This window comes from Paramormyrops kingsleyae, chromosome 8 (assembly GCF_048594095.1).
Source record: "Paramormyrops kingsleyae isolate MSU_618 chromosome 8, PKINGS_0.4, whole genome shotgun sequence".
NCBI classification, from domain to species: Eukaryota; Metazoa; Chordata; class Actinopteri; order Osteoglossiformes; family Mormyridae; genus Paramormyrops; species Paramormyrops kingsleyae.
This window is the reverse complement of record NC_132804.1, coordinates 4017225-4044387: the sequence shown is the minus strand read 5'-3', so window position 1 is coordinate 4044387 and position 27163 is coordinate 4017225. Positions and strand designations below refer to the sequence as shown.

Here is a 27163-nt window from a genome sequence, read left to right as displayed (position 1 = left end):
TCTCCAGATTTTCTCTGAATTATCGTCCAGTTATTCAGTTTGAAGGTGTAACTGTGTCCCGTTGGAGGGTCAGATTGTAGAAGTCTGGGAGAAGAAGTATGACGTGAAAGGTGAAAAGGTGGACTATCATTATTGGTTGTGTCACTGCCTGCCTGGTACTGCCTCTGGGATATAATGTTTACTCTACTATTTTTGGTATAATTATTAGGTGACTGCTTATTAGAGTGTAGCTCCATGTAAGGTAGGTAGGTTAATGTCTTAGAGCTGCAAACATTGCAGAGTATCCTCTCAATATCTCATCATTACCTACAAGATGTTCCAGTTTCTACTTGAAATCAAACACGAGAATGAGAATTTTCAAATCAATTTGGCTGATGTCATTTCTGGCTGATAATGGTAATTTATTTGTTTCAAACCCATGTGGTTTTGGGGTTTTCTTTTAAGATGGACATTTGTTCTTTTAATGTGGTTTCTTCTTCCCTTTATAAAATACCGAAAACTGATTCATCCTCCCTGAAGGGCTGTTAGCAGGAGCAATCAGTGTGGAAATAAATTGGATGTCACTAATTTGCACCCTTCTTTATGATTTTCTTCCTCTATTCCATGCTGCAAAGAATATTTCATGGCCACAGTCATAAAACTCGATATCTAAATCATCAGCCTGCTGGCTATGTGTGTCCTGCAAATAGTGCCCCTAGTGGTAGAGATTATTATGCAAGAAACTTTTACTCTGTGACATTTTTAATAATGTAGCCCAGGGTAATTTGGCATCACAATGTGACGGCAGATGCTTAATTCTGCACTCATGTCCTCATATTGAAAATCGCAGTAGGGAGGGGGGACTTCCTGTTGTTTTTTTCTTCACCTGAAAAGGCCTCTACTGGGAAAGACACCCCACAATTTTTCAGACATTTAGTGAGGTAATGGATGTTGAGTTTGCTCTGTGCCAGTGTGATATAGCCCTTTTTTCCCTCCAGAACTGGCTGGACCCTTCCAAGGAGATCAAGAAACAGATGCGTGGTTAGTATTCTGACAGTGCTGACCTTCCTCTAACACACACATACACACACATGCGCGCGCGCACACACACACACACACACCCGTAATGATGATAAAGTTTAGAATAAAGATTAGAATAAATCGTGACCTATATTGATCCTCCACTTAAAAGAAATAAAGCATTTTTTTTGCTTACAGTATTACTAAGTATTTGCTTAGAGTTACGCTTATATTTTAATTATACATTGTCAGATTTTTTTCTTGGTTGTATACCAGTTGTCTCACGTGATCAGGCAATACAATCAGTTGTGTCTCTCGTTTCCACAGCAAACCATCCAAGAATTTGCTTCAAAATATACACCATTTATGTTGTACACAATTGAGTTTTAATGTTGTAAAATAGTTATTTTATACACACAGTGGGAAGAAATCCATGACCCTCCAAAGATTTTATTAGAGATAATACGTTGCATATAAGATCAGTAACACTGGCGGCCTCTTGTGGTGTGGAATGTGATAATGGCATTCACAGCACGTGTTAAGTGTCCCCCTCCATATGTTGTCTACTTGTTCTCTGATGTACTGCTGTATATGGAGAACAGTTAGGTGTGTGGATGTGTAGAGCTTTAGTCAGCAGTCTCCTGTCCCAAATGTCATTCACGCCCTGTTCATTCTCCTTTCCATGTTCAGCTGCTCCCTGGCACTTTGCCTTTGCTGTGAAGTTCTATCCACCGGACCCCTCGCAGCTCACAGAGGACATCACAAGGTACGTCTTAAAGGGGCAGCTACTGCTGGCGAGGCGGCACGGGAACGTCTGACGGGGGCAAAGCTGGCAGAAGTAACGGCCAGATGAAGGTTTGCACAAGCTAAGGCATGAACTAGCAGGACCGGTAAGTTAGGGTGGCGAGGGCAAGTCTAGATGCGCGGACGGGTAGCGGCACGGGTGCGGCTGAAACAGGCAAAGCGAGCATGAGGCTGTGCAAATAACATAAGCACACATTAGGCTCTCAGAGGCGAAGGGTATTGCTGGGAAGGCTAGTGTGGGAAAGGTCAGTATAGGAAAGACTAATGCGGGTAAAGTGACAGCAAGCAAGGATCACATGGGAAAAATGTGGGCGCCACTCATGGGTATCAGGAAGAGCAGTAACCCTCCCTCTACCTACAAGGCAGCTTTCTGAATATGAGCAGCGTTCCTCTTCCCAGGGAAATGATCATGTACAAAGTCGAGCTGTGAAGCACTGTGGCTCATATAAACAATTGCTCTGCACTGCTGGTAGTGCGTGTTCCTTTTCTACACTCTATGTGCTACTCTTCTGCGCACATGTCAAAGCTTGTACCCAGTCAGGCCCGGTGTTTCTGCTCTCTGCCTCGGACAGGTATTACCTGTGTCTGCAACTGCGGGACGATATCCTGTCAGGACGCCTGCCGTGCTCTTTCGCCACGCATGCGCTTCTGGGTTCCTACGCCGTCCAGGCTGAGCTGGGTGACTATGACCAGGACGAGCACGGCACCGACTACGTCAGCGATTTCCACTTCGCTCCCAACCAGACACGGGAGCTGGAGGAGCGGGTGATGGAACTACACCGCAATTACAGGTCATTTGGCATCATGTTACCCAGTCCGCAGCAAAGAACAAGGCTTTAACCGTAGGGACCCGGAGCCCAGGCCTGCTGTACATTTATTCCGGTTCCTGTCACCTTCCGTTTGCCAAAGGATCAGTGATATTCGTCCTGATGCTGATTCACCTCCTCTGATGTGTCCCGTTGGTCCTGGCCTTATGCCTGCCCCATGCAATGTCACACCACACTCACAGTCATACTCACACATACTCTCACAATGTCGCAACATCTGTCTTGGCTGTGGCGGAGTGATAGTAAGGTGTACTCACCTTAGGTGATACCGACACCTGACACCTGACACCTGACCTGACCGTATGGTAATATTCTTGGCCCACTGCCCTGAGTGTTTTTAGAGAAATATTACAAAACTGTTTTTGCATCTTCTGGCTCAGGGGAATGACTCCTGCCGAGGCAGAGATTAACTTCCTGGAAAATGCCAAGAAACTGTCCATGTATGGTGTAGATCTTCATCATGCTAAGGTAGGCAAGCCTTGTGTGTTATATGAGCATTGCAATATACCATATTTGCTCTGCTGAACCACTCTGCTAATGATGCCCCTTTACCCCATAATTCCTTTCCTGTAACATCTCATCCCTCTGCTAATCTCCTTCAGGACTCAGAAGGGATTGAGATCATGCTGGGAGTGTGTGCCAATGGGCTGCTGATTTACCGGGACCGTTTGCGGATCAATCGTTTCGCTTGGCCCAAAATCCTCAAGATCTCCTATAAAAGAAGTAACTTCTACATCAAGATCCGTCCGGGAGAGGTGAGTATAGTAGGCGGGAAGATCTGTGATGACACCCAGGAGTGTTATGCAACTGCAACAAACTCTCTAACATGTTATTATCCTTTAGCAATGCAGAAAATATTCACACGCATGAAGCTGTGCAGCTATTTGGGTTGGGCTGGGCATCAGCACTTTGCAGTCTTGGGAAACGGAGCAGTTGTAGCAGGAAATGCAGAACCAGTGAGCGGGAACTTGTGGTCCTTATAAGTGAAAGCTGTGCCAGTTGAGTTCTGTAGACTGTCTCGGTTGGCCGGGAGAGGAACGCTCATTTGGCTCAGAGCAATGACAGCACACACACAGGGTTCTTGTGTGGGGATGGATAAAGAAGGCATTTTATTCTGCGCTTGCAGTGACCAGCACTTCCAGTATACAAGCAGAAAAAAATAAAAAAAATACTCATGCATTAGCATTAAAGTTCCATGATCACGCCGGACTCTGAAAGCTGAAAGCGATGGGCCCTGCAGAACCCCTGCACCCAACTGGGAAGTACAGGGCTGGGATTTGAGCTGGAACAAGCCACTGGAAAATTGGCATTCTTTACATGGAGTGTTGCTCCTTTATCCATGGCTTGATTACGGCACTGATTTGACCACACTTGTTTCCCTTGTGAACCAAATCATTTTCTGCTCTTCTGGGTGAAACACTCAAGTAGCATTTGAGGTGCCTCATCCTCATACCTTCACTGTCAATAACTGTATTTATAATGCCTCACTTAAGTATTTAGAAGACGACTTTTTTTGATGAAAAATGAACGGAAATGAGTAATTGGAGAGAATCATCGTTGTGCTAGGTATGTGTACTATAGGCATTGCTATAAATATTTTCCCATAGTTCTTGTTTATGAAACGGCTTGTTTATAATTTTGTTTTTCATTTTGTTTATAAAATGGTCTGTGATTCAGCCTGGGTGGGATGGATCCAAACATTCAGTCATCCTTATTTAGATCGAGGTTGACCCAGCATGCTGAATCATGAACCGCTTGCCATATATAGTGCTCAGAGTGGCCCTTTCTCTCCCTCTGCCTCCCCTCCCTCAGTACGAGCAGTTTGAGAGCACCATCGGCTTCAAGCTGCCTAACCATCGCGCTGCTAAGAGGCTGTGGAAAGTTTGCATTGAGCACCACACCTTCTTCAGGTATAGAGCTTTTTCGCCCCCTTCTGGTCAGTAGGTCTCACTGCACTTAATAGTACTACACAGTGCACCATCTGGTTGCATGTTATACATTAGTCTCTCAGGTAAAGCAACTGTGCTGCCACCTTCTGTACAGGGATGGAACAGCAAACGACAATATATGCACTTTTATGTCCATCCATCTTCAAATTGATACTGATACTGATCAGGGTGCATTCGAATATGTGCCATCATTTTATTTTGAGACTTCTGTCCGCTTTGGAAATTCTCCGTAAGGATTAATCTCTTTGTTTCAGGATTTGGGTTTATTTATTGTGTGTGAGAGAGAGACTAATTTTTGACCCTGGACTTTATGTGTGGGAAGGCCTAGAATGTTCCCAGAGAGGAAAGTTCACTTTTTTTCAGTTGAAAAAACTGAACTTTTCGTTTGTTTTATGGCAGCTGACAGCAGTGAGATACATATGACATTTCCTTAAGCAGGATTTGATCGGTCTGCTGCCCTCTTTCAGGCTGGTGTCCCCTGAGCCCCCACCTAAGGGCTTCCTGGTGATGGGCTCCAAGTTCCGCTACAGTGGCCGGACCCAGGCCCAGACCCGGCAGGCCAGTGCCCTCATTGACCGCCCTGCGCCACACTTTGAACGTTCTGCCAGCAGGAGGTATCTCCTCTCTCGCAGCATGGACGGAGGTGGGTACCAGCATCTCTGTCAGACCCTCCCTCCGTACCACGCGGCCCTTCTGTTCTTTAAAACCCTTAATCATTATCTCCTCCACACTAATCTCCCCTCAGACTGACTGATCCATCTAATGATTTGCTTTGAGAATTTATTAATGAGAGTCCTGTTTAGGCCTGGATGACCCACTGTGCTGGAGCTGATCAGAATTTCTGATGAGATTTTTTTGAGATTTACATACAACAGATGAGAGTCTAATCATCAATGTCTCTGTAATATCGAGTGAATCAAGCTCACATGTTTACATCTCTTTTATCCTTTATCCTTTGATTCTTGTCCTAAGTGATACTCTGTAAGTTACTGGCTTAAATTTCTGGTTTGTTTTTCCATTGTCCATTCAGTTTGGAATTTTGAGGTTTTAGAGCAAGCAATGCAATTATTCTTTTTTGTTTAAGATTTTTTAGCTGTAAAATGTACCATTTATTCAGTTGTATTCAGTTGAAATAGATGGCCTCTACTATGCGTAGCTGTGTGTTCTGTTCAACAATGCGTGGAGCTCTCAAAGAAGGTGCTACAAAAGGAATAAAAATGACATATGCTTTTGAACTTCATTTGAATAATTCTTTTAACGTGTCTGAAGAGTGAAACTGTAATTTGGTGCTAGTCCTCATTCTAATTTGTCATTCCTTTACATCTGGCATTTGACAAGATGGAGATCACCCTGAAGAAAATCATTTATATCAGCTGACAGAGTGGGGGATTGAACGAAATGTGATTTAAAGTTTTGATTATTTCTGCTTGTGCCAGTGTGAATTTAAAAAAAAAAAAAAAAACTGTAATTATTAACCAAGCAAGTTCCATCCCAGTTTTTGTGTCACTCTGGTTCCAGTAGGTTGCTGTGATCTTTTTCATGTGGCGTTCTACTGTCACACGGGCACAGCCACCAATGACAGCAGTACTGTTCTAGTTATGCTGTACATTGTGAAGAGCATTGTGCTGTACATTGTGTTCTTCGGTCAAATATGCAATACATCTCACCTATGTATTAAAACCCATTTATAAAGTGGAATGACACAACATAATTGTATATTAGTTGGGCTCAGAAGCTCAGAAGAAGGTAATTTTCCTAGTAAATGAACTTTCGCACAAGCAAAGAAATATTAACGTGTTTACCAGTCCACAACTGAGTGGTGCTACAGAATACAGCAGCATGTTTATGGTGTTGTGCTTCATGCTCATTTTGGCAAACACGTGCCCCCTCCAACCCCCTCACCTGCCCCTATCCTCCCCATACCTCTGACCAGCAGAATTCTCCCGCTCAGCCTCAGCCCTGGGGGAGAGCCAGGAGGGGGCGCCGCGGCGCAGCAGAAGCGAGCGTACCCGCTGCCTGTCCGCAGATGAGCAGGGGCTCGAACCAGACCGGTGGCCGGAGCCAGACACACTGCAGGAGCCCAGTCAGGACGAAGATGGCCTCATCACCCCCACCAGGAAGAAGGAGCTCAAGGTAGATAGCAGCTAACGGAGACCTCGCTTTGTAATGCTGATGAATGCCCTTTGAAAATATCAAACTTACACGCAGCGCCGCTCCAAGGCATAAGTGAAATAAGCGGCTGCATCCAGCACAGTGGCCACTAGGGGGCCCCTATTTGATCAGCCTGTCAGAATAGGAAGGGAGATAACAAATGACAGTTAGGCTAATCAGAGATGGCTTAGGGCCCCGAAAAGGGAAGAAAACTGCCAAGAGAAAACTGCTGCATTTCGAGGTTCAGATTTGTTTCTTCTTGCCTCGTATCTTGATTCCTGATTCACGCGACAGACCTTGCAGTGGAGGGCTTCCCGTGGGGTGATGTGAGCTTCATGGCTGCCCATGTTTCGATGTCAAACTGAAAAACAGATAACTGCATTCTGAAGGATGTGTACCGTGTATCAGCTAGCCTCATTTCCTGTTTGCCAGCCAATATAATGCATTTGTGGATCAATTTCTTGTACCTTAATAGAAATTTCTTCTCATGTCCCTCTTTAAGTACCTGCCCTGTTGATGGACGTTAACATTCCAGTTTGTCAGTATCTTGCTTGTCAGGCCTGGTCTGTCCCAGGTGAATGTATTGTAGTTCATTATTACATTAATTTCATTAATCATTTATGTTTATTCTCCCTTCTGTTTAAGTGGGTTATAATAGGAGAACCTGTTCTGTCAGTTTAAGTGTAGCTCACACTTTTACTGTAGTGATGAAAATGGTCGCAATCCTACAGATATGCGTCTCCTGTGAAATAACGAAAGGGCAGCACATATTAAAGAGTAATACAGAGGTAAAAAGGCACTCTGTGTGAGCCTTTGTGAGTTTGGAGTACTTTTAATTTCATGAGTAGACTATCAAAGATTGAGGGAACAGAAATGGTACAAGGTGAACTCAAGGTACATGCTGTTGGTCTGTCCCTCTGGACGTCCCTAGTATTCAGTCCCCAAGTGCATTACTGATACTGTCATTTCCCGAGTGTGTGTATTTTATCCTGTGAAATGTGGCAACGATGAAAACTTTCAGAACCAAGATGGGCTGTTTTTCGGTTTAGGATGAGCCTTACAGTATCTGTGTCTTATTCCCCTTCTGTCAGAAAGCTTTTAATGTAGATATAATATAGCTATAGTCTTTAGTAGTAGTAAGTGTTATGTTTTGTGGTGACCATATTACAGCACATGTAAGTTACTTATCCTCAAGGGTGATCAGATCAATTAGCTAATCAGGCTCATTTTGACACATTTTTGCATAATCTGCAGTAGGGTCCCTCTGGATTTGCAGTGAATCCTTAGCGAGAATGCATCAGACTAACCCCCCCTCCTCCGTACATCTCCTGCTTCACTCTGAAACTAATCCAGACTAACTCACAACTCTCTGCTACAAGTCAAAACCTACAAGAGACTCTTTCCTGTTTTTTAAGCTCTAAATTTCTGTATGTGCTTTTAATTAACTAACATTTTCTCTTAAACCCCCCCTGCTGACAAAAGGAGGATGCTGAGTCACTAGTTGACACTAAACAGGAGGTACCTAGTCCCTGGTGACCTGTGTCTGTATCTGTTTGTCAGTCAGTGGTTCTCCATTGTCAGTGGTCACTGTTATCATCATTAAGGAACGTTTGGATCTGAATTCATGCTTACTGCCTAGTTTTAATTAATCAATTAGTGCTGAATAATTTTTTTTACCATGTGTGCTACTCCAAATCTACTTTTGGTCTGTATTCCAGATACAAAAAAAAGAAAATGTGTATATGGTAATAATCGATGCCTTACGTAATTTTCTTTACTCTATTGTCTGCCTCAAAATTACCTTACATCATCTCTGTGGTACAATGCAGCATCATTTACTGGAAATTCATCACTTTCAACGACTTTTTTAATGTCTAACAGCAAAGACTGCCTTTACAAGTATAGTTGTGATTTTTTTTTTTAAGCTTTCTGCATATCGTTAATTTGTGTGGGAAATCGTACCCCCTTACCTTTCAAATGTTTAGGTTATGAATGTGTTTCACTGTCCATCCCGCCTGGTTTCCCATCACACTGTACGCCTGCTGACTTACGCATCCACGTGGGTCTCCATGCCCTCCTGAGTCTGCCTGCCTGTCTGCCTGCCTGCTCCCTTAACTTACCGCCTGCGCTTTCCCTCTCTATCTCTGTAACCATCCCCAAACCCCCAACTACACTTTTACCCCATCCCTGACGGCCTCCTCAGTCGGACCAGGAGTCGACTCCTCGACACAAACAGGAGGTATTTCCCTCTCCTCTTGGCACCTGTCTCCAGTGTCTCATGTCGGCCACTCTGATCTCCGCTCGTCCGGGGGACGTCTGTGTTTTATATGGTTCTGCCTGTCCCTCGTCAGTTCTCTTTGATTCATTCATCTTATCTTACACCCTCATGGACTGAAGCACGTGATCATAGATTAATTAAGTAGGAAAAATACCTGGTGTTATGCATAAGCACGATGAGTGTGCTTTATTCAGATGTGTGCTTTATTTAGTTTTCTTTCATTTTATCCTATTTTAGGCTTGTTTTTTTTTTTTGACTTCTTGAATGATTGTGAATGTTTTTCAGAAGGCGGCTAGGTCATTCAGCAGAACTTTATGGGAGTCTCACATGACGCATGACAGGGACTCAGTTCCAGTATCAGCAAACATTAACATCAGCGATCCTTAATGTTTTGCTGTCTTGGCGAACAGCAAGAGTTCATTGCATCAACAGAATTATTTCCATGATGTCTGCCATTGGTCTTTCAGCTTTTCCTCTGCATCAACTTGCTTATTTTGATCCACGGAATGATGTGTGACATGAGAAAGCGTACTGATGGTATTTTTCTCCTCTCTTGTTCCTCTTTCTCGCTTTACCTCCGTCTCCCTCGGTCCCCCCATCACCCCAACGCCTTTCATCCTTAGTTCCTGGACAAGTCGGAAGACGTCCTGCTGAAGCACCAGGCCAGTATCAATGAGCTGAAGAGGGCTTTGAAGGAGCCCAACAGCAAGCTGATGCACAGGGAAAAGCGCCTGTCGGGGGCATCTCCAGGCAGCACCCCAGAGAAAAAGGCTGTGAGTCGGGGCAAATGGTCCGAGGGGAAGCGGGGAATGCATGCAGGAGGGGAACCACACATACGACAACACAAAACTGCATTGGAACATTTGGGGTTGAATTTTGTCCACTATCCACTTTACATTAGCTGCTCTCAATTCTGATTTACTTATTCATTGCACCTGGCCAGCATAGATCCAGTGTTTCTAGATCAGCCATACACTATGCAGAGGCTGCTAGATGGAATGCACACAGCTACTCTTGTCTGGGTTTTGCCCATCATCTGTGTGCCATCCTGTCCTGAAGACTGCACTGCCTGTGTCATGCCATGGAACAGCAGGGGTAGTGTCGTGGTTAAAAAGCTATGGTTTCGTGCATCATTAATAATCGGGCAATTTTGTTGATTTGTTCCAGCATATGTACCGTTGTGTTTGGTAACCATCCATCACATTTTTATGATATGGATCATAGACTTGTATTTGTGTTTATGGGGCAGATAAATGAATTGTCTTGTTCCTGGTAGTTCCATTTTTCCATATCTCACATTTGTTGATATAAAGATTTACTGCAATTTGGTCCTGGAGGGACATGCCCTTGGTTGAGACTGGCCTGTTTTAGTGTGGTGGGAGTGCACAGTAGGCTAATACTTGCAGACATCTAGATAAATACACGTTGCCAACTAGATAAATATTTTATTGAAATATAAAATAGCAATTAGTGTGGATAGTAAATGTGTGCCTTTCGCTACCATTATGAATACACAAAGATGTGCCCACTCTGGCTAAATCTGTTTTCAGCAATGCATAGTTGAATAGTGAGCTAATGTTGTATATTTCTCATTTTAATAAAATCAACTTAGGATCCAGCTGATTTACAAACCAAACAAACTACAGGTTTTTAACTGTTTGACACATTACTCTTCGCGTTTTAGTTACATGAAGATGTTACATAATGCACTTCATTCCATAGTATACAATTTAGGTTTATCAATGTACATGCATATACAGTACATATACCTCAATGTAAGTCCATGTTTTCAGTGTTTAGAGTTTTAGTTTTAGTGTTCGGGTCAGTAGGATTTTCCCATCCACATCCATTTTCCTTTAGTTCCTTTAGTCTTTAAGCTTTATCATGCTTCAGGTTACTGATAATGTTTGCTGGATTTTTTTCCTTTGCATTCCAGCCATGTTTGCGGTATCACTTTAGTGTTTTGTCTCAAACCCTATAGAAATGGTTTTCACAGCTTAGCTAAATCCATGCAAGTATCATTGGTTCAGTGATTTCTGCTGCATTTGGTCGCCAGGGCTGTTTTCTTCCTATTCAAGCTTCATCTGTAGGAAGTTCTTGAACTTAAATTAGCCATCTGACAGGGATAAAAAAAAAATCAGCAAGCAGGGGCAGAAACTCATTTGTATTGGTAAACTAAGTTACAATTACCGTCGCATTTGGTATGAAGTAGAACACTTATGTAATCATAATTTTATTTTTCATTCTTTTCGATAAATATTCAGTAAATATGAAAAATCAGTGTGGTATACACCAGAGAGGTCAGAAATATGAATTTGTTTCAAGCTTTGTGTACTGTAGGCATTACTCATATGTGCACACATATCTTACAGGGATTTTTTTCTTTACTTGAGGTTGTGTGAAAATGCTGTATTAACAGCTATCAGGATTTGGTCATTTGTTTCTTGTACTACAAAGGAAACTGAGGTGCTGACTGCACTTTGCATGTCCAAGTGCAAATGGAAATATGCAAATGAAGAACTAGTCAGTAATGCAGCAAGTCAAAAAGAGGTGTTTAAGAAGTTTGGCTAATGAATATTTCATACTCAACTGTTTTTGTGACGACTCAAGTGCATTGAAAATTATGCTTAATTGCCCAGTTTGTAAGTGAAGACTAGGGGGCTGCTTGAAGAAGCGTGAAAGTGGAATAGCAGCTGTCTAGCTATAGTGTTTATGTATTTTAAAAAAGCCTCTTCATTCTGGAACCAAGCTCTCCTCTTAACATTACTCAATAGTTTGGCTGATGTATAATTCATAACTGTTTTGCGTAATAGTCCTCTTTCCAAACATCACTGACTTGCATATGAAAATGCAGTTTTGACTTCATCGCTAAAACCCTAGAAGCATTTTAGCACTTTAATCTGAAGCTGCCTGTTACATAACAGGTCTGTTCCCTCAGGACAGAAATCAATGTTTTTATAAATTCATGTTCCATGACAGACACGAGTCTCTTTGTTAGTGGAGAACAAAATGAGGTGATATGAAGATTTATTCATCACAAGTGTCAAGCAACTCACTTGCTTTTTTGCCATGAACTTGTATTTAGTTACTTTAACTGTGACATATATGTTCAAACCAGGCATTAAGATTGTTATTGTAATTAGAGTGTAAGAGATAGTGTTGAGTTTTTGATGCAAAAATACTGTTTTAAGATCATTGTTATTGTTTAAAAATTAAGAGGTTGACCATGAAGAGATTTGAAATTCTCTATATGTTGTCTCTGGACATTACTCATGTTGCCTTTGGGGTTGGGATTTTCTGACAGGCTAATACAGCAAAGCTTGTTTTTGTCTGAGATAAAAGAAAAAACAGAATTTCTCCATAGCAAGGGAAGCAGCAGAATACAACACTGGGAATTAGCTAGGCCCTAACGATGACTCCCCCCTCTCTCTTTCCCCCTCTCCTGGCGGGTTTTGCTCGATCCCCCGTCAGGGATCGGGACGAGCAGGGGGAAAGGAGCCTGTGAACGGCTACGTTCTGGAGGGCTTCATCCAGAAGACTGTGCTGGCATCTCCAGAGGTTGCTCTTCTCTCTTGTACTTCTCTTTGCTACTTTCTTTGCATACGCTACATTATAATGACACGGCAGCTAATCAGCAACCCGGGGTGGTTATATGTGGCTAAAGCAGGTTTTGAATACAATTTTGTTATATATATCAAAAGACAGGCCATTTGTAAGTATAATACACTTGTGAGCAATCAGTTGATTTAACAAAAAAAAAAAACCTCATTTGAAATAATGCAAAATAGCAAGTGACGTACAAAGGTATGGAAGTGTTTTTATATAATGGTAAGCAATGCATATTCTTACATTATTTGCTTTTTCTTAATTAGGTACCCAAGATTTTCAGTAAACATTTTTCTGCGGTATAGCATATACTAATTCAAATTTTAGCACTGACACTGGCATTAAGCATTATTCCTGAAAGCGAGTTGAAGACTGCGATTTACAGCTTGCGCAAAAACTCTGGAACACAAATCTAACTGTGTTTAATCTATATTAATATATAGGGCTCAGAGGAATGGGTATTGATTGAAAAACAAGATGCTAGCCAACAGGATCATGAGTCAAAAGTGGAACGGAGCAAACCTCTTCCTTGTACAACTCCTGTACTTGCTGATTCCCTTTGGGAAAGAAAAAAAGAACTGGATAGAGACAGGGAAGCTAAGAAAATGATCCTTATTGAGGTTACAGGTGAAGATGACGAAGATAAGGAAGTCCAAATGGACAGTATTCCATCGCCATTAGCTTCTGGAAATGATGGAGCAGAACTTGTAGAATTTAAGATAAAGAACAGTGGTCATATTGAAAATGAAAATGTTTTCTCTGAAACTGAAGCCAGATCTGAATTCATTGAAAAGAAATCCCAAGTTAAGTCACTTTCTGCAGAAAACATTGCATTTAAGAAGGAGAGAGAGGCCTCTGTTAAAGAGAGGACAAAGAGAGGAGCTTCTCACAGAGTGCGCAGAGACAACAGGCCTCAGAGCTTGAACCTGGGATGGTCACCTGAATTTGTGTATGAGAAAGAAAGTGTATTTTCTGAAAGATCAGACAGTGATGAGAGCCCCGTTGTTTCAAGAGCTATGCTGGAAGAATTGCCAATCCCAAGTGAAGATGATGGGCTAACCCAATGCGGTGAAGAGGAGGGGTCTGAGGGGATGCTCTTGCAGATGAATATGAAGACGGCAGAAGATGTAGGACACGGGGAGAATTATGAGTCTCTCTCTCCTGTAACCATTCATTTGGGCAGTGAAAAGGAAAGAGGCCATGAAGCAGGGGAAGACGATGAACACCTAATGGAAACAGCCATTTTGGATTACACAGAGAAGACCACCGAGGAGAAGACAACCAAAGATATGGCAGATGACGTGGCTTCTGAATACTGTCCTGGAAGAGCAGAGGAGGTGGGGGAGGCATTCCTGATGTTTGATGTGCAGCAGACTAGTACATTATCAGAACAAGAAGAGAAAAATGATCAAATGTCAACAAAGTGTCAACTTACTGAGAGCAAAGAAAACATGCTGGAGGAAGTGAGAGGAAAATCTCATTTAGATTATGTGGAGAAGGAGCTGTCCGTGGTAGAGAATAAGGAGCAGGAAATAATGAAGAGAGAACCGGAAATTACTGTTAGTATCGCATCGACGGGAACAGGTGATTCTGAAGAGGACTGGACTGCCAGAATTGAAGAGGAGCAGCTGGAGGAAATGGAAAAACGGCAAGTGCATAAAATAACAGGGAACACACACATTGAAATAACAAGGATTGTTCCTTTAAAACCTGAGAGAGTAAAGAACTCTGGCTGTAAAGATGAAATGTTTACAGATATCCAAGCAAATATGGACAGTGAGAGCAGGAGTCACCAGACAGAATTAATTCAAGAAATTACAAAGAAAGTTATTGACACAAGCAAAATTGCAGAAAACATTGTGACCTCTTCAGTACATAGTGGTTTGATCACAACTGAAGAGCAGTGTACTGAAGAGCACTTTGGTGGTTTTCACAATGTTCAGGAGAAGGATGTCCCCCTCTACATGCAGGGAAGGCTGTCACAGGGTGTAGTGAAGCCAGTTAAAAAGACAGTCACTCCTGAAATGGAGACTTTCAAACAGATCCATCTGCTGTATGAAGGCCCTTCACGTGATGGCGATACCCCCACAGAAAGCAGGGCAATCAGCTTAAAGTCGTCAGCATCTCACAAAAGTGCTCCACCAGCACCTCCACTTAAAACCCAAAAAGCCAGGGAGTCGGGGCTTATCCTACGGAACAGCCGCTGCAGGGACATCGGTCAGGAGGCAGCCGTGAAGAAGCAAGCGGTAACTCTGCTCTGCATCCACTTTTTTTAACTCATTGGAAGCAACACATCGCATGAGCTTCAGAAAGTAGTGCACTCCATTCCTTACTTGTTTCTATTGACTTGAACATACACATGACCTATGTGCCAAAGGGAGGGCAAAGGTTAAGCCACACATTTTGGATTCGGCCTCATTAGCTGATGCCATAGAGTATCCATCAGCACATTCCTCGCTCATGAGTTCTGGAACCAGTTCTCCCATTGTGCCCTTTACTCCACAGTCCTCCTGCACGCCACAACAACCCATATAATGACTGCTTGTTTAATGGTAGAAGACAGAACACCACGTCTTTTAGCGATCCAGTTACCATGCTTTGGCATTTGCCGTCGTCTCCCCTTCCACTCACCCCAATCGAAGTTTTCTTTCCTTCCGGCTCCTCCTTTGACAAGTACTTATTTAGTCTTCATGTTCCTTGAGGGCTGCAAGGAAATAAAGACTTCTGCCCGTTGCCATGGCTGTGAGGTCATCCTGACCTATTTCCTTTGCTGTACTCTGAGCTCGAGATGCATAAGCAGAGGATGGTTCTGACTTATGTTTTGCGTGTATGTAGATGGTCTGAATAGGCTGTGATTGCCGCATGCTTCAGCACTAGTGCATCATGGGATGAATGTGCCAGAAAACAATAGATGGTTATGTCGTATATTCTTGTGGTAACATGCATTTATGCCAAAATTAACCAACAAACAAATCCGACACAGTCAATTCAAGTCATTAACAGCTAAACGAAGAACAAGCGGCTAAAATCACCTTCTTCCTTTTCTTGAAGATATGGTACATGGGTCATATTTCATAGAGGATAAGATAAAAACAGACATTAATGACCTTGTAATGGACTTGAGTTTTTCCTCTTTTTTCCTTTCTATTTAGTGGTGCAGCCCAGGGTTTGGGTTAGGGTTAGGGTTAGGGTTAGGGCAAGCATGTGATTACAAGGCAAATTATGAGACAAATAGCTCCATTCTGGGTGCCCAGTGCGCGTTGCTGTTTAGAGCAGCTGCAGTGAAAAGGCAGGTCTTTCATGGCTGAGAAACAGAAGTAGACTCATGTTTCTGTGTCACCACTAAGTCACCCTGTTTAAATCTGCTTAGTGTAGCACGATGAATTTGTGGACTTGATTTAGGATGTGAAGGTATTTTTTGTGATTCTCTACCAACCATGTCAACATGTAGTTTTCTGATGTAAACTGATCTCATGAATTGTATTCACCCAACTATTAGCCGGACACATTCATCTGGATTGTAGTTAGAGTCTTGTTCTTTAGTTTGCCTAAGTAAGTGTTCCATTTGCATGTACTACGTATGGTCATGAAAGTTGGTCAAGGTATGTTACTGTGTTTGATACTGATATTATGAATCATGATTCTGTTTGACCTACCGTCAGAATCATTATGGATTTGGGAGGTTGCGGCTGGAGTTGTTCGGAGTCTGGGTACAGTACCATTATACAGTCATATCATCATTAAACCAAGCATGCTTGTCCTGTCTTCTAGTAGCAAATCCCCTATGCACATCAGCAGTAGCAGGAAGCTTGTCGATTCTCACCCTCAGTTAATGTGCGGGAGCTTAGAGTAACTCTGGGACGCTTTTTCCTTCTCATTTTGCAGGAACCCCCCTCTACTCCCGCCATTCATGAAGAACCTCTAGATGAAGTGCAGGTTTCTCATTTTTCCTTGGATTTTAAGAGCATAACCTCAAACCCATCCTTTCCATCCCTCACTACACCATCATATTGTCTGAACACGTGCTTGACCACCTTTATACCTCATGTACTTCCTGCAAGCTCCCAGTGTTCTGTCAGCTTCCTCCTTGTCGATCTCTCCATTTGCATGATGAAAAGCACTCTGCTCGTCTTGCATGCGTCATCTCTTAACCATAATTGATGATTATAGCTCATTTTTAGGAATGTCTATGATAACCATTTCTAAGAGCTGTGTCTAAAATAGTACTTAAAGAAAAACCTGCTCTACAACTTGAATGTATGCACGTTTCTTCATATGAAAACCCCCTTTTCTCCTTGATGTACAGGAAGAGAGAGAAGCTGTCTTGTGCTATTTGTTGCATCTCATCACTGTCCTCAATAAGACCTCATTTATTCTCTCCTCACTGAATGTACATTGAGGCTTCACAGCAGGGTGATGTAACTTTCACCCTTTGTTTATGTATCATCGATTAACAACTTGAAAAACAGATGTTATGAAGAGTCTACAAGGATGGGTGAAACCAATTATGGGCTTTTGTACTCAGAGGAGTAAGCCCTGTTTGTTGTTCGTTGCCATCTCTTGTTCCCTGGTCATCTCTGAACAGCTGCTAGGTCAGATATTTGACCTGGTCTTTGGACTCTCTGTGTCACTTTGTCCTTGTCCAGAGAGAGCCCTGGGAGAGAAGGCCAGGCTCCGCCTCGGAAGATGATCAGGAGCGTGAGACACTCTACATGAAGGAGACCCACCTAGGCATTGAGCGCAAGTCCTCGAGCATTACAGTCAGCTCCACATCCAGCCTGGAGGCCGAGGTTGACTTCACTGTCGTCATGGACCTCCACTCGGGTGTGGAGGAGTTCTCCCGGGGCATGACCGAGCTTGGTGAGAGGGAACATCTCCCTGATGTTGGACGGGAGGACTTTGAGGAGACATCACGCTTCTACTCAGCCCGTCTTATGGGCATGCAGGACAGATCCCCTACTGAAGACATGCATCCTGAAGAATCCATGCCCCATGAGGTAGACCCTTCAGCAGTACTGCTCCAAGCCTAGGACCATCCTTGCCAGTGATCTTCGTGATCTGGATCCATTCAGCACTTTTTTGTTGAACCATCCAGTTTTCCCCCACCCCCCACCAAGAAGAAGCACAAATTTATTTATTTACTTTTTATTTATTTATTTTCTTTGTTTGTTGACTTAAAAAAACTTACTTGTGCATGCCATTTTAAATTACATATTTTTCCACCCTATTTTTATACATTCATTTTTAATACATCCTGTTTGTTTTCGTTACACATTCATTGTTAAGCTTTTGATGTTGTTACACTAAGACAGATTTGAATTTGTAAAACAAAAAATTATTTAAACTAGACTAATGAGTTGTTTACGAGTGTGCACTAAATGTTTTCACTGAATGATCCTTCCTACCCTTGAAAAGGGTGTCATAGTGTTGTTAAAATACTGTTTTGTTAACGTACAGTATTCATACTTGGGTAAACGATACAAATCTGCCTAATCAACCCTGTTTTCACTGTACTTTTATATATTGAATTCAGCATTTAAACATTTTGTGGCACCTAAATAATACTCCTTGTGACTCTGATCAGGATGAGCGGTTAGAAGATGGATGGATTGATAAATAATACTCTGTATGTAATAGAGAATTTGTAGTGAGTTGTCATTAGGGCTAATTATGTGCTTGACTCAAGATGCTGTCCTATGGTAACATGGTTACCTACAGGGTTAGGGCTACCAGCCTCTCTGTGTTAAGGTTATCCTTGTTTGGATTATGGTCATGCCCACAGATATGGTCTCCATAAAACAATGAATAACAATATGTGTGTGTGGAGTTAACATGTTCAACCCATGTTTGCATAGTTCTTCAGGGATTCTATGTTTCTCCCACACTACAAGGAGACATTTAGAAAGTTGTATTGTAATCTGTTAATTAGCATCTACAGTGTGTTTCCTGCGACTGGCTGCTGTCCTGTCAGATGCTCCCTATCTTATACATCTCGCTCAATAGGATATGGCCTCATGCTGACTGTGACACATCGCTGGATGAATGATTATTGAAAGTGGACGAGTGCCCTTGAGTTTTCCTGATATTAAGGCCTTTTTTTCCCCTGCAAATATGTATGGTACTGTAGTACTTTGGATTTAAACTAGACAAGATAATGTAGTGATCAATAGTTTTGTTTTCCCCCACAGCCCCCTGTTGCCAAAAAAGACCCCACTGCTATTAGCACAGCAAAATCATTAAGGCGGACTGAACCCAAGGCAGGGGTTCCGGACAGTGAATTTGACGTTTCTGCTGACGGAATGGAAAGTTCAGACCAGGTGAGTCACAGTTCAGTCACAGCTGAGAGTTAAATAATGAACAAACAGCTGTGAATTTCCATATAAATATCGAGGGGAAATATTTAAAAAACATTAATAACTAAAAGATGAAGCTGGATAGATAGACTGTGATAAGATTGAGGCTTATACCATGGATAATAATAGCTTACATAATTTAATAATTCTGACTTTAATCTTCATTATGCTTTCAATGGCAAGCTAAATTAAATATCTATTTGTTTAAAATTGATTAATTAAGATCAGTCCTACTTAGGTATTAGACTGCAGCTTGACAATGCACTGTATTTTGCTGCAATATCAACAGATAGTATTGCTGATTGTTAATTGACTGGAAATTAATCAATAAAAACGGAACATCTGGTCACTTTGGTTATTTACAGGCCCATTTCATAAAGCTTGTGTGCAATTCTGTAATTAAGATTTAATTACCAGCTCTCATCTATGATACATGAGTATGATCTCTGCCGTACTTACACACTAAACAACAGTTTGCAGGTAGCAGTTTGGTATCTCTAGGGAGCCGATTTGTGTGGTGGAGCTCAGTGTGATGTTTATCTATGTGTGACTGGTGCAGGAGGGCAGCAGCTTGCAGGAGTCCAAAGTGTCCAGCGCCAGCGTCGCACAGCCTCTGGAGTCTGTAAATGACCTGGCAAGTTGTTTTTATTTTTTTAGCCTATCATGATGCTTCATGAAGCATTTGCTGTATTTTGACCCCAGTAGGTGGTGCTCCTGCTTTACTTTGTGCCTTTTTTGAACAGAGAGCGCCATCTAGTGGGGTCAAAAAATACAGCAAATGGTTCACGAAGCATAATTTTGTCCATCACTGGCTCTTTGACATGCGAGTGCCGTTTGCCGTATCTTTGCAGTAGGCAGTGAGAGCTTGCTTACATCGCAGCAATATCATTCATTAAAATTTCAATAATGAAATCAGCTTGCCAGAATTGAATAAAGTGGACCTATCACCAAATGGGATAGGTGGTCTTTGCTAAATTCCTTGAGCAGCATGAACAATACATTCTTTAATCTCCTATCCATCCATCCATCCATTCATCCAATACTAGCCTGGATCCTATCCCAAGCAGAATACAGCACAGGGCTGGGGATGCCTTGATCGCAATGCCCCCTGTTAACGATGCAGCGCCCCATAATGGCCGTTAACGTCAGAGGGCGCTACCCCCAGTTCTTTAACTCAATTATTTTGTTTGTTTTAAATGTATAAATGTTATTTATAGCGACCCTCAAGAACGTTAAAATGCACTGATTTATCTGTTAGCTTACCTGTAAGCTTATACTAAAAACACACCATTTAGGTTAAACAGTTAAATGACAGTAGGCCTCATCACCCTTTAAGTCATAACCAACTGGATCAACAAATGTTGAAAAATAGTGATGATATGAAATAGTGATGATATGAAATACCTATATAATTAGTATATAATTGAAAGTATCCTTCAATTATAGGATTTTTGTCTTTGGAGGAAATTAGACATCTTACAATCTAGATTTTTTCAAATTTATTTTTATTTTTAATTTTTAGTATACAACAGGAATAAATATATTTCCTTACATCAGTGAAAAGATAGATGCAAAAACAACATGTCCACTACAATGGACATAAATGAATGGGTGGGGTCTCAGGAGGATATAGTTTTATTGCAACATCTGTCGCTCGTGACTCTTCCTTCTCTCATCCCTCGTTTTCTGATTTTTTTTTCGCGCTCTTCCGCCCGGACCTCGCTCTGGCTGTTGATTGGTTTCCCGTATCAGGTGAGTAAAATAGTCTGATATCATTGCATACCTAATACTTTTAATGAAAACTATATATATAAATATCACAGATAAGCAGTTTAAATATTATAATAATATTGAATAATATTTGATATTTTAAACTCATATTGAATAATATTTTAACAAGTAACAAAAATTAACATTAACATCGGGTTACAACTACAATCGCCAACATACAAGGAAAATTGTAATGCAATGATACAGTTATTCAGATATCATCCAGGTTATAAAAGGGAATGTAAAGGAAGTAAAGTAGAAGATCAGTGATTGACAAGCAGGCGTTTTAAGGAATTCACTTGCAATAGCTTGTGTAACCACTAGATGGGTGTCTTGTAACATATTTGGCTGTATTGTTGTTGCAGAGCCATGGCGTGAGTAGAGGGAAAGAGCCCCATTCCCCTGGCTTTAAGTGTGTCTCCCCTGTGAGTGCAACACTGCCTGTGCACACACACACACACACACACACACACACACACACACACACAGATGCACACTCCATAAGCTTTCATGTCTAATAGCTTTTTCGCATGACAGAGTAGGAGTCATGCAAAGTGACTTACTGAATATATACTTTTGAAGAGTACTTTTACTGTTTTCTCAAAATTCATACTTCAATCAAATTTAAACTTTGGTATCTTTGTGAGTCATAATAAACGTACAATTTTTTTTGTAAATCAAATTAGTTCTAAACAGGCCTTTGGTTAAAGCACAACTTCTTTAAGTGAGTATGCAATGCTAAAACCACTATTTAACATGAAAGTTTTTAATAGTGTGACTCAACAAAGTGGCCCTTCTGCAGGTAAAGTCAAATGCTGTGGGAAGGGAGGCCACGATCTCCCCTCTCACCATCGCCGCAGAAAATGTTACCTCAGCAACCACGACTCATGTTACCAAGGTAACGACTGCTTGTGTCCTCCTTGTTAATAATTCACAGATAGGTGACATGGGTGCTTTGGGGACTGGGACATTTGCTGCATGGATTCAATTCTGGGTTTATCGACAATAAAAAGACTTTGCAGTGCAAAGTGGCAATTTAAAGTCCAGAGTTTAGCAAGTCCAAACTTATCTTTGAGCTTTGATTGTACAATCTATTTAATGTGATTGTCATTTTTGCTAAATATGAGGATGTTTCGAATTTATACTTTGTGCTCTAGACAGTGAAAGGGGGCTACTCAGAGACTAGGATTGAGAAGAGAATTATCATCACAGGAGATGATGATGTGGACCAGGATCAGGTGAGATGTTCTTAAAGAAATTCTGGAGATTGACTGTTAATGAGCATGTAAGACTTCTTTTGGAAGAGCTGTTGAATAGAACCATATGACATGGAAATGCAAGAAGTATTATATAATGACGATCAGTATGGCACAATGAAGTTAAGTCAGTCGTCTTGTCAAATGACATTGCCCCCCCCCCCCATTTCCCCCACCTCATCCAATTACCCTGCCTTTTTTAAAACGACCGACACCTGTCAAACCCACAACTAACTGAAAGTGTTTTACCTCCCACTGCTGGCTTTTGTGTCTGTTTACCCATAGACCATGGTTCATGCTTAGTGTGTCACAAGTGGACAGTTGCTCCAGGATGTTGATAGCATTGCCTGACTTTTTCCCCTAGGCCCTCGCCATTGCAATACAGGAAGCCAGGCAGCAGCACCCCGACATGCTGGTAACTAAGGCTGTAGTTGTCAGGGAAACAGAATCGTCTGCTGAAGAGAAACGAACGAAATCTGAGGTATGCCAATACAGTTTGCATCCGCCAACTTCAAATGTTATTTCACTCGCTCCAAAAGATCAGACAGTTACCTTAAAAACATTGACCAATATGACTTCTGAAGGAATGGCAACATAAGAGAGACTACTTTCAATCGAAACATACATAGAAATGTCTGCCCTTTCAAAACAAGAAGAGCTACAGCCAGAGGTTTGGGTAGCTCCTGTTGTGTAAAACAGAGGTATCTGTGTGTTCCTCTCCTGCAGTCCTGATCGCTGGCACCTGTGTCAGATGGGCTCCTGGGAATGGGGACAGGAATGGAGCGCGGCTCACAACCACTCAGAGGCTGCCGCGGTTTATCCAACACCATACAACACCCTCCACTCTCTGCTGTGCCCTCCCAAGAGGACTGCACCAAGTCAAAAAAATTACCTGCACCCAGAAATCACCCGTCTTTGCCCCAGCTGAAAATATTTCCTCTCCTATCCCCCCTGCCAAAAGCGACTGCAGGACTATGTCAAAGACACTTTAGCTCTCCCCTGCAAGCCGAAACCTACATTCAACTCAGCGTGTTCTACACTTGTTCAAGGGGTGCTTACCCTACAAGTCTACTTGAACAGCCTATACGTTTTCAGCCCTTCAGAAATCTTACCCACATTTGAGATGCAAATACGCCTTTACTCTTGTCGATTTGACTGCTATCAGGATTAGACTGGGAGTGGAGCACTGCCCGGATCTGCCAGCCTTCTGACAGAGACACTCGACTGCTTCCATTTTATCTTGTAGGCCTCACTGTTTAAAGATTAAAGATTGTTTGGCCTTAGCCTGTTTAGCCTTAGTATTGTACATGGTCTCAGCTGAATAATGAATTATCCTGTTATAGCGAAATGACCGAATTGGGTTGGGAAAATCTATTCTTGAATTCTTCAGTGACATATCGTGAGCTTTCATATTTTTTCTTTAAGGACGCTTGAACTTCTCAAAAGTTATCTATCTCTTAGCCCTATCGTAGGGGGGTGACTATATGGATGAATATGACAGTTATCTCACATCCATCTGCTCCACCCAGGCTAACATCATGCATGAAGCATGGGAATAGTGTCCCAAATGGGTACTTGGTAATATGGGAGGATCATTACAGCTAGCTTTGATGCTTGCTGTCATCAATTTGACAACAATCCTGTTTGCTTTTGAAACATTTTTGATAATTTATGTCCAGTATTTGCTCGTCAGCGGTAAAAAAATGTATGTACCAAATTAGATTTGCATACCTGTATGCATGTATGATAGAAAATCCTGACAAGGTCTTCAAAACAAAACATGATTGGTAGAAGAGCAGCGATGCATAGGTGCATTAGGTGGCAGTTGGTGTGGCTACTCCTGATGCTTCTCTGCCTGGACGGGCTCACAGAAAAAAAAGTTTGTGGCAGCCACAGCAGTAGAAGATCACATCAGACATCAGCAAGGCTGGGCTGAGCTTGTGACAAGATGACTTCTTTATAATCTGAGACTCAAGGCAGAGCCGCACAGCCACTGAAAGGAGGAAACCCGAAGACTGTTTTTTTTTGGACGTGGTTTGCGTCTGGGTTCCTCTCTCAGTCCCTATCTCCTTCCCCCTCTACCCACATCTTGGATATTCATTGTCTTTTATCGCAGTCCATTGTGCATCCTGTCCCTAACATTTTTAGACAGTACCTTAGTCAGTTTTCCTTAGCTGATTCTCATTAGTTTTACATTGCGATGTGTGAATTTGGAAATGGTATTTATAAGAGAGAATGAGTCCTGCGGTTTCTTTCCCTGAAAAGCATCACGTTGTGTCCTGCTTATTCATCGTCCGCATAGTGGTAACACCAGGAGTCCCAGCACATTGGGGCGTTTGCACCATCCGTGCTGTAAGTTGGTGGGACAGAGAAGTCAGCAGTTTTAAGAGGGACCTCCGGGTCACTCTCATGTCACCCAGAAGTACATATTTCTTCACCTGTGCTCAGGACCCACGGCCCTGCTGTTGCTGTGTATTTAAACGTAGTACAAACATAACCACTTCTACTAACATTTGTACATACACAGGCTGAACTGTGACTTTAAACAATGTACAGAGAACACTCACACTATGTTCTAAATTTGCCTGCAGTATCACTTGTTGCAATAACTCTGGCTCATTTTGGTGGTATCATTGTAATATTAAGTAACTTTTTTGTCAGATTTTAAACCATGGGAAAATTTACATGGAAAACAATCCTGCTGGTTTGGGATTTCAAAGTACTGACAATGAACATTCGCATAAGCATATTCACAGCCGGTTTCAGAATCACCTCTTCCTCTCCTCCTCCTTGTCCTCTCATTCTGTGGAGCTTAACCGGTAAAGGGAATACACTACAGACTCATATTACATGCTATTGAATTGTATTTCTCTTTTTGAAACAACCTAATCTAATTAGCTATTGATTCCTATGTTTTGGTCAAATAACACTGGAGCCTTTTACTGCTGTCAGGGCACTTGCTTGCATCACTGTCAGCAATGATACTGTACAGATGTCTCAGATTCTAGCGTTGTTTGTTGTCTCTTGAAAAACGTGCCTGATTTTTCCCCTCTCTGTGACTGGATACTGGCTTGTGTCGAAAACACAAGAGCTTTGTTTTGCATTAAATATATGTACCTGAAAATACATGGTGATAGCCAGTGAGGGCTAAGTGAGTTCATTATGTTAAGCATTTGAATTGAAATGGTAAATGGGATTTTATTTTCTCTGTAGTTTTACTGTCTGCATAAAATACAACAATTAATACAGGGTGGAATATGAGCAGAGGCTAATCTAAGGTATTATTGAAATACCTACTTGAATTTGTACAAACAAATACATTTAATTACCTCACAGACACCGTTGTTTACATCAATTAGCTAAGCGAAATATATACCTGAGCCTAACTATGAAAGCACTTGCAGAGCAAACAGACATCCCATTGAATGATTTGTTTAACTAGGTTTCACTTAATCATTATCCACCTACAGTAGTAACTGTTATGAGTTTTATTTGCTTAAATAAAAACAGCAGGTCCATTTCTCTGGGTTATTTTATAATAGCAAGAGTTTTGCTTCATGAGTAAAATTAGGGCCCTTCCAAATAACTAAAATGTTATTCTACTCATTTATGCAAACGCAGGCTATCTTTGTGTACATAGCATCACTGAATCAGTCAACCTCAGCGCATCAAGCTCTCCTCATGGCCCAGAACTATCCCCCCCCCCAGTACGGTCCCCTCTGCTTGCTGACAGATCCCCTGCTTTTTCTTTGTTTCACGATGCTGATGAGGTTCCTTTTTTTAAACTATTGGCTTGTGGGGAAATTGATTCATGGGTAAACTTAGCTGCGTTTTGTCCAGAGAACGTTCCTCTGGCTCATTTGAATCAGTCGTTGCTGGCTGGTTCTGTTACGGTACGGAATCAGTCGCTTAGCTACCTGAGTTGCCGTCGCCTTGGCAGAATAGGCTGCGGAAGCGACGGTGTGAGAGTTTGGAGATTTCCTGGTGGCGTATCTGTGAAGGGGCCTCTTGTTATCAGCTCTGTTGAACCTGGATAGCTGTTGAAAGGCTCTTTAGCACTTTTGCTTCCGCCAGTGGATTAGAGCACCTGCTTTGGCTTGTGAAGATAGATGGAACAATTTCATACGTGGAGACTAGGCTGGGTTAAATGCCACGGGGTGCGATGATGGGAGAGCGGCGCGTATCATTGCTGACAGTTACGAGATGCCCCCACACGGTTTGCTACACAGTATGTCGGGTTTACATGATAGTGGCCAGACCTCAGTGAATTTGGATTGAAACAGTTGTTTGCCTAAAAAAAATGAGACAGTAGACTTGAGTGAATCCAAATGCGACCCTCACGGCTCTGTGCACGGCTATTAGAAGTGCTCTCTTCTCTGACAGTCCTCCTACCTTCTAAGAGAGTCCTCTTTCTCTACATCGCCCCCTAGTGCTTGGTGGTGTGTGTTTTCTGTATTTGCATTGAGTCTAAGTGGAATAAATAAATACATACTTGCATACATTAATAATTGTCTCCATTTGAGTAAGATCTGATGTTTTTTTAATGCAACCATATGAGAGTCTATGATAATGTGATTGGGTGTTTTGTTCAAACCGCCGCATAGTCTAGCTTTGTAACATAGATAATAAAAGAAATGGAAAAAGTCTAACTTTAATGGACTCAAGTATTATGCCAAAAAAACTATTGTCAGTTCACAGGTTTGAGGTTTGACATGTTCTATTTGTTACATATTAATTTTGAAATAACAGAACAGTATACAGTTGTGTGAATGATGTCAAATATATAAATTTTAATGAAATGGTTGCCTTTTATTACTCATTTGTTGTACTGGAGAGTTCAAAATGAGGTTAAAATAATTTAAAAATAATTTAAAAATGAAATAAGATTTTTTCGATGAGAGGAGATGATACAATGTACCGTAATGAAAACTTATGCTTGCGCCACCTGCTGGAGATTTGCGTTTTCGTCTTTTAAATTGGCTTTCGGCATGGCTGAATTCCCCTGATTATACATGCAGTTGGTTTGCATATCTAAATCCGATTGTGTCTCCACCATAAAGCCATATTTCTGCATGCTTGTTTTTCAATTAACAAGCGCAAAAAGACAACGTTTAAGATGAGCAGTTCTCCACTGTTGCAGCAGTATATTTGAGGTACGGCTGCTAGCTCC

At 41.8% G+C, this 27163-nt stretch overlaps 1 protein-coding gene across 11 annotated transcripts in view; it reads left to right on the top strand.

Annotated features, from left to right (window-relative positions):
- The window catches only part of LOC111834581 (band 4.1-like protein 1), a 57588-nt gene extending 30796 nt beyond the window's left edge, over positions 1-26792 (top strand). For 2 of the 11 annotated variants that reach the window (XM_023794042.2, XM_023794043.2), the window contains 22 exons: positions 978-1020; positions 1690-1765; positions 2376-2594; positions 3011-3098; positions 3233-3385; positions 4443-4540; positions 5047-5222; positions 6513-6712; positions 8213-8248; positions 8934-8969; positions 9632-9781; positions 12480-12566; positions 13058-14860; positions 16500-16550; positions 17261-17611; positions 18803-18931; positions 19527-19601; positions 21103-21162; positions 21540-21635; positions 21895-21975; positions 22358-22474; positions 22720-26792. In XM_023794042.2, coding sequence (XP_023649810.2) covers positions 978-1020; positions 1690-1765; positions 2376-2594; positions 3011-3098; positions 3233-3385; positions 4443-4540; positions 5047-5222; positions 6513-6712; positions 8213-8248; positions 8934-8969; positions 9632-9781; positions 12480-12566; positions 13058-14860; positions 16500-16550; positions 17261-17611; positions 18803-18931; positions 19527-19601; positions 21103-21162; positions 21540-21635; positions 21895-21975; positions 22358-22474; positions 22720-22725 — 4131 coding nt within the window. In that variant the 3' untranslated portion in view covers positions 22726-26792. The remainder of the gene's footprint in view (positions 1-977; positions 1021-1689; positions 1766-2375; positions 2595-3010; positions 3099-3232; positions 3386-4442; positions 4541-5046; positions 5223-6512; positions 6713-8212; positions 8249-8933; positions 8970-9631; positions 9782-12479; positions 12567-13057; positions 14861-16499; positions 16551-17260; positions 17612-18802; positions 18932-19526; positions 19602-21102; positions 21163-21539; positions 21636-21894; positions 21976-22357; positions 22475-22719) is intronic. The other 9 variants (XM_023794044.2, XM_023794047.2, XM_072715000.1 and 6 more) reach the window with 9 other exon arrangements.
- The last annotated feature ends 371 nt before the right edge of the window (positions 26793-27163 follow it).